This window comes from Phialemonium atrogriseum (assembly GCF_030411735.1).
Source record: "Phialemonium atrogriseum strain 8032-3 unplaced genomic scaffold QBC33scaffold_34, whole genome shotgun sequence".
NCBI lineage: Eukaryota > Fungi > Ascomycota > Sordariomycetes > Cephalothecales > Cephalothecaceae > Phialemonium > Phialemonium atrogriseum.
The window spans coordinates 277,819-284,010 of record NW_026848171.1 but is presented as its reverse complement, the minus strand read 5'-3'; the positions used below and the strand labels follow the sequence as shown (position 1 = coordinate 284,010).

The 6,192-nt window shown below is 55.6% G+C and overlaps 2 protein-coding genes across 2 annotated transcripts; both read right to left on the bottom strand.

Moving 5' to 3' along the window:
- Positions 1-441: 441 nt before the first annotated feature.
- Positions 442-2,961, bottom strand: QBC33DRAFT_623192 (general substrate transporter). Its single transcript, XM_060432879.1, has 4 exons — positions 2,555-2,961; positions 2,017-2,486; positions 895-1,894; positions 442-807 (listed from the first exon to the last, which is right to left on the bottom strand). The coding sequence occupies exons 1-4, from the start codon at positions 2,618-2,620 to the stop codon at positions 694-696; spliced, it is 1,650 nt and encodes a 549-aa protein (XP_060279390.1). The 5' UTR covers positions 2,621-2,961; the 3' UTR covers positions 442-693.
- A 2,612-nt stretch (positions 2,962-5,573) lies between these two features.
- On the bottom strand, positions 5,574-6,164 carry QBC33DRAFT_460079 (nudix domain-containing protein; the record flags this gene model as incomplete). The annotated part of the gene is made up of 3 exons (XM_060424958.1): positions 5,574-5,729; positions 5,787-5,992; positions 6,062-6,164. 3 exons carry the CDS (start codon positions 6,162-6,164, stop codon positions 5,574-5,576), a joined length of 465 nt encoding a protein of 154 aa, XP_060279389.1.
- Between the last annotated feature and the right edge of the window lie 28 nt (positions 6,165-6,192).

Genomic DNA, 6,192 nt, shown 5'->3' with positions numbered 1-6,192 from the left:
AGATATATTGGTTGTTCGTGATCTTGTGAGAGAGAGAGCGAGTTAGTGAGATTGAGAGAGAGAGAGAGAGAGAGAGAGAGAGAGAGAGAGAGAGAGAGAGAGAGAGAGAGAGAGAAAGGGGGTTGATCCGCTACTCCTATCCCCGAGTCTCAAACTCGGACAGAGCTTACGTCGGAGCTTACGTCGAAACTCCGAATATACTGAGCCCAGGCCGTCAAATAAAGCCAAGGTAAGCGCAGGGCCCCAACTTTGGATTTTGAGCTAGCCCCCACGCAGGTTTACCTAGGTTCTCAGCGAAGGGTGTTGTCTTCACACCAAATAGTTCATCGTGTTTCCGACCGGGTTTGTACTGCAACTACACGCCCATTGCCACGACAGTCAGGCTTATCAACTTACGAAAGGCAGCATCCGATTAGGTCACAAGGCAGCATCAAATTGGGGTATAAATATCCATTGGTATTAAAAGGGATACTAGGTAACAACAGGCTTCGGCGAAGTCTGTCCTGCCACAAACTACTACAAACTCAATAAACCCCCTTCACATGCTGTGTTGTAGATGGTGAATTGCCCCCAAGCACCGCCGACATGCAAGCCTGAGCAGCGAGCAGACGGGCATTATTGTATGAAGATGGATGTTTTGGGGGGGGGGGGTTTGTTTCAGCCAACGCAAGCAAAGGAAGGCAAGACGGGAACTTAAGCGTCGGTAACATTGACGACATCGCCGCGTTCGGTGACGGCAATGGTCCTGCGCGCCAGCGATGCCTTGACGGGGCTCTTGGCATTGAAGATCTCGTCGAGTTCCTCGAGCTGTAGAAGAACAAAGTTAGCCTCAAAACCCTGCGATGTTTGGTGGTTGGGAATGGGACATTGGGGTAAGTTTGGGGAATGACATACAGTGCGGCCCTTGGTCTCGGGAATGAGCATGTAGATGACGGCGGCCTGGACGCAGTCCTGGACAGTGAAGATGATGTACGTCTTCCAACCGATGTTGCGCATGGCGACGGGCCAGGCGAACTGGTTGAGCAAACCGGCGGCGTTGACGGCGAGGGACGAGAAGGCCATGCCCTTGGCGCGCATCTCGAACGAGAGGACCTCGACGGGGTAGAGGGCCTGCAGGGGCGTGATGCCAATGGAGTAGATGGAGCCGAAGATGAAGATCATGGCCAGGGACGCCTTGGATGCGTTGGTGTTGGAGCCCTGGGTGACGGTGCCGTCGGGGTGGAGGCCACCGCCGGACTTGGCGAACTCGGCCGCAGCAATGGTCATGCCGAGCCAGACGACGCAGCAGCCGGTGAAGGAGAAGAGAAGCAGGGGGCGACGGCCGACTTTGTCGACGAGGAAGGCGCCGAAGATGGCGCAGGCGAACTGCTGGCACGAGTTGATGAGGGTGATGTTGGCCTGAGCGACGGGGGTGGTGTAGCCGCAGGTCTCGAGCACGGCAGCGAGGAAGTAGGAGAGCACAGCGTTGCCGGCCCACTGACCGAAGATGGTCACGGCCATGTTGCATCCGAGACGGTAGACAGCGCCGCGAGAGCGGAACAGTGCCCGGTAGTCCCACCATCTCTTATCGGCACCATCCATATCGAGGAGCTCCTCGTACTCGCGCAGCTGCAGAGTGACCCAGGGGGACTCGGGGTTGCCATTGCCGTGGTACTTGGTGAGAATGTCGCGGGCCTTGTCCTTCTTGTTGTTGACATAGAGCCAACGCGGCGACTCGGGGAGCCACAAGCAGAGGATGACGATGAGGCCGGAGAAGAGGGCCTGGAGCCAGGTGATCAACCGCCACGACGCATCGCTGTGCATGTCGAGAGCGCCACGGGCAGCCCCGGACGCGATGATGGCACCGCTGAACCACAGAGTGTTGTACATGGCACCCACGACACCACGGAAGGCGCTGGTCGTCATGTCAGTTTCAGTTCATGGTGCTGCAGGATGCGATGGTGTGCGCGCGAAGGTGGAAAGAAGCCAGAGGCAGGTAGAGAAGAGAGAGAGAGAGAGAAAACAGGGTCAACTTACGGGTGATTCAGCTCAACGACGTACATCGGGCCTGCAGCGGCGGCGATGGAGACGCCGAAACCGAGAAGGAAACGACCGCCCATGAACTGGCCGGCGCTGTGAGATGTGCCCTGGATGATGGTACCGACGATGATGATGGTGGCACCAATGAACATGCCGATTCGGCGGCCATAGCCGTCAATTGCAGGGCCAACGAAGGGGAGCGCGACGACACCACCGATCTGGTACATGGACGAGACGATACCAGCCCAGATGCCCGAGCTCTCGACGTTGTAGGCGGCCTTGAAGTAGGGGTTCTGGAGCAGGTTGTTGATGAGGGATCCGTCATAACCGTTCATTGTCGAGCAGAAGAAGCCGACAATGGAGAAGAGGTAGATCATTATCTGGGGGCCCGACCAGGCCTGAGGGGGGTCCTTGATCATGGCCTCGTTGAAAGCCTCGTGACCCGTGACCACCTTCGTCTGAAGGTTCTGCTTGAGCGGGTTAGCATGCGTCGCTGCCCCCGGCGAGCCCAAAGGCACTGATTGGAAAAACGCGCCTTGTGGTCATTGTCGAAGTCATTGTCCCGGTGGACGGCATCGACGATGTCATCCTTCTCTCCCATGGTGACTAGCTGGCGATGTGCTTGGTCGACGGCAGGCTCTGCGAGTAAAAGAGGAGGGGGAGGAGGTTAGCGAAAGGAAAGGAATGCGCCGGGATGAGCAAGAGAGAAGATATCTCGACCACGGGGGAATGCTTGCGATTATATGATTTTTTGGATCACTGGTGGTGGGTGGCTTTCCCCGGGTCGCTACTTTGCTCTTCCATGTCGCCCCATCCATGTACGTACTTTAAGCGTACCGCCATGTGCAGGCCAACCCCTGTCGCCACCGGGTGGATCTATGTGATGCGATGCAATGTGTAGGGGTGGTACCGCACGCCCGCTTGAGCCCGCCCGGGGCCTCATTTTCGAATTCGTGGGAATCTCAGATTTAGTGGGGACCAGCGAAGCTACGCTACGGGTCCTCTTACCGGGGGTGGATTCTCGAGTCGGGGGTCCCCAATCCCCAAGGCATGTACGTGCACTATCCACCCTTTGATTTGAGGCACGGGACAGGTTGGCTAGGCGTAATACGGAGTCGACCCCGGATCAGCCGCCTCCGCAGACTTTTCCTCAATCATACAGATCGCTTTCGGGCCAACACAAGACTCGCACTCTTCCAACACCAGTAGCCAATAAGAAAATAAAAGGAGAAAATAAGGATCTAGCCGTGCCAAAACCGGCAAACAAGCAATAATTGCGGCGCGGATGATGATGCGGGCAAAACCACTCCAGCGGTCTGCTTCGGGAACTCGCCGCCGGCACCACCGCGGACCGTCTGACGCGAGAGGGCTTGCCAACATGCATGAACATGAATTCATTTCATTGGTAAAAGCTTAGATCCAGATTGTACGTTGGCTGGGGCTAATAATATCACCACACACGGGAAGGCGGGCCATGCTTCCAGGCACACGCACAAGACACATTTCGGACAGGATCAGACAAGCACATTCCAGTCTAGAACAGCAGGATAGGGAGTCGCTTAGGTGCAAGCTGTTGGGCTAGCTAAAAATGCTAGGTCGGATACGCACATTAGTGGTTCGAGGTTTGGCGGCACCGTGGAGATTGTGGAGATCAACGCGGGGGCAATGGTCAAGGGCCATGCCCGATTGAGACACGGAGCAGCTCCCTCCGCGCTAAACCTGAACCCGAGTCGGGGACGAACCAATCGTCTCACATCCTGGAGAATTGGCGCGCCTCTGCGGCTTCGGTCATCCCTTTTTGCAAGGTTATTGGCGAGTCGGCAACGCTCGAGGATTCTGGGATTCTGGAGCACACGACTCCGTAGCGGATCCTTCCTTCGCGTGGCGGTTCCTTCAACGCCGACAGAGGACTGTCAGACTGATTGATGGTCAAATCACAAAGCTCCGAGCTAGAATCTCTGATCCACTGCAACCCCCCCGGGATCAGTCCAGCGGCATCGACTGCCACGATGCTAAGCCGCATTCTGCCCATGAGCACTGGGGGAAGAGGTTCCAATCCGGAGAGCACACCACCACGCGAGAGAAGGGCCGGTTTTGCGCATCCCCGGCCATGTGGTGGGTCTGGTGGGAGCCAATATATCTGATATTTGACGTTTACCCCAGTACCAGTTCCCTGGGACCAGTGCCCGACCACAGTCCGAACCAAAGATCCACGGTGCGGGCCAACAATCTCCGTGGCTGCCTCCGCCTGATTGGTCGCAGTGAATTTTCCCAGATTGGCCAATGCGCCCCTTGCAGCGGCGTTGGAAGCCGTTTTGCATTTTTGCACGCTTCGACCTGCGTCGTTCAATGAGGCTGATGATGCCCATGGCCGAGACGGATAGATGTGCCAAGGCTGCCGTCTGATATGCCGCATTGCGCTGCGAATTGCTTTTGAGGTGCATGGTATCGCAGGATCGCAGGATCGCAGACCCAACGAACCTTCGCAGATGCGCCTCGACCCCAACAGCACCGAGCGCTCGTTGGTAATCGAGAGCACGTGCCAGCGTGTGTATCAACTTGTTGCGCCTCTTCGCAATCCTTCCCGCTATTCCGGGCCTCGACCCCACCTTCAACATCCATTCCATCCAATTCGGATTCCCAAGCAACCAGTGGTCTGAGTAAGCTGGGTAGGTAAGTAGAGCTGCCCCAGCTTCCGGGTTTGTTTCAACGGTCGAAAACCGGGCCCCTCAATTCTTCGTCACGATCCAAGTATAGGTAGCTGAAGGGGGAATGGGTCTGGCTCCTTGGCTTGATTCCCTTTCTTCACTTCTCCGCGTCGCCGCTCACTACTGCCTGCAGCTGTGGTAGCATCGAAAGGAGGAAGGGGTGCGTCGTATCATTGTTCCCGATGTTCTGGATTTCTATTACGATGGAACCCAACTTGGTTGTATCGCACATACCCCCCCCCCCCCTCCATCAAGCATTCTTTTATTAGTGCCTAGCCTAAGATCGTCAGCCCATAGCCCCCAGGCCCAGATTCTTGGGTACAGTACATTGCATGAACAGAATGCAAGGTTTCGATACCTTTATTTGCCCCTAAGTGTGACCATGTAATAAAGACGATCACCGCTATGTGGAGACGGCCTAATAGCTAATTAGGGCGGCTTCGAGTGAGCCGCAGAGTCAAGATGCTGCATCGAATTCGATCCAACCCTCCTCAGGCCCTCTCTGCATTAGTATTGGGGGCCCGGCAACCATTTGCGGAATCAGTCTTCGTGTCTTGACGAGTTGGGCCGTCAAGAGCTTGTCTTGTCGCCAAGAAGTACTAGATCCAGTTGACAAGGCATGGCCACTTCTCCTAGCCCTCATCTCGAACACCCAACACTCTGAGCATGGAAGGTGCTAACAATGATCGCCAGCCAAAACTTTTCCCTAGAACAAACCGCGACAGTCTGGCCGAATCGACCCATAAACTCTCACTACTTGAAAGCTGCTTTCAACACTGATAATGATGTCGGATTTTCAAGACACACGCCCCGTTCGACGTTTTCGAGCAAGTCAGAGTCTAGGAGTTATTTACTCATCATCGCATCTATGTTTGGGTTCTCGTTAATCAAGTTGACAATGGGAAGGAACAGCTCCTTGGTCCCGCTTGGGCTTCCCTGAAGGGCCTTGATATCCGACCACCCCTTCCAGACCCATTCGTCGCACTTGTTCGGTTCGAGGTTCTGGGCAGAGAGTGAGCATCAACAACTTAGGAGACCCGACCACATGCGACGGCCTACCTCTGGCTGCTGATCCGGATCTTCCCTCTTACACTCGACGAAAATGGTGATGTAGTGGCGTTGCCACTCCTCATACACGTCGTTCGTGACCGCCATCATCTTCACCGCCTTCACCTTCAAGCCCGTCTCCTCGAGCGCCTCTCTCTCGGCACATTGGAAATAAGTCTCTCCAAACTCCAGGTGGCCGCCTGGAAACCCCCATTTACCTGTTGGATTCCAGTCAGGTTTTGATTAATTCAGATGCTGAATCCCTTTGGTTCCTCGGCATGACTCACCCGCACCAATACTTCCCTTTCTCCGACCGAGCACAACCCGGCCCTCTCGATCGCTGATTACAGCGGCTACGCCGACTCGAACATTTGGCTCCTGAGCTGTCATCTCTGTTGGGTTGTGATGGTTCTTGAAC

What these genes read in the sequence shown, in the direction of transcription:
- QBC33DRAFT_623192 (XM_060432879.1), bottom strand. Translation starts at nt 2,620, where the DNA reads ATGGGAGAGAAGGATGACATCGTCGATGCCGTCCACCGGGACAATGAC. An exon ending in ACTTCGACAATGACCACAAG is followed by an intron (nt 2,487 to 2,554) that starts GCGCGTTTTTCC and finishes CCGCTCAAGCAG; the next exon opens with AACCTTCAGACGAAGGTGGT. An exon ending in CCGAGACCAAGGGCCGCACT is followed by an intron (nt 808 to 894) that starts GTATGTCATTCC and finishes GTTCTTCTACAG; the next exon opens with CTCGAGGAACTCGACGAGAT.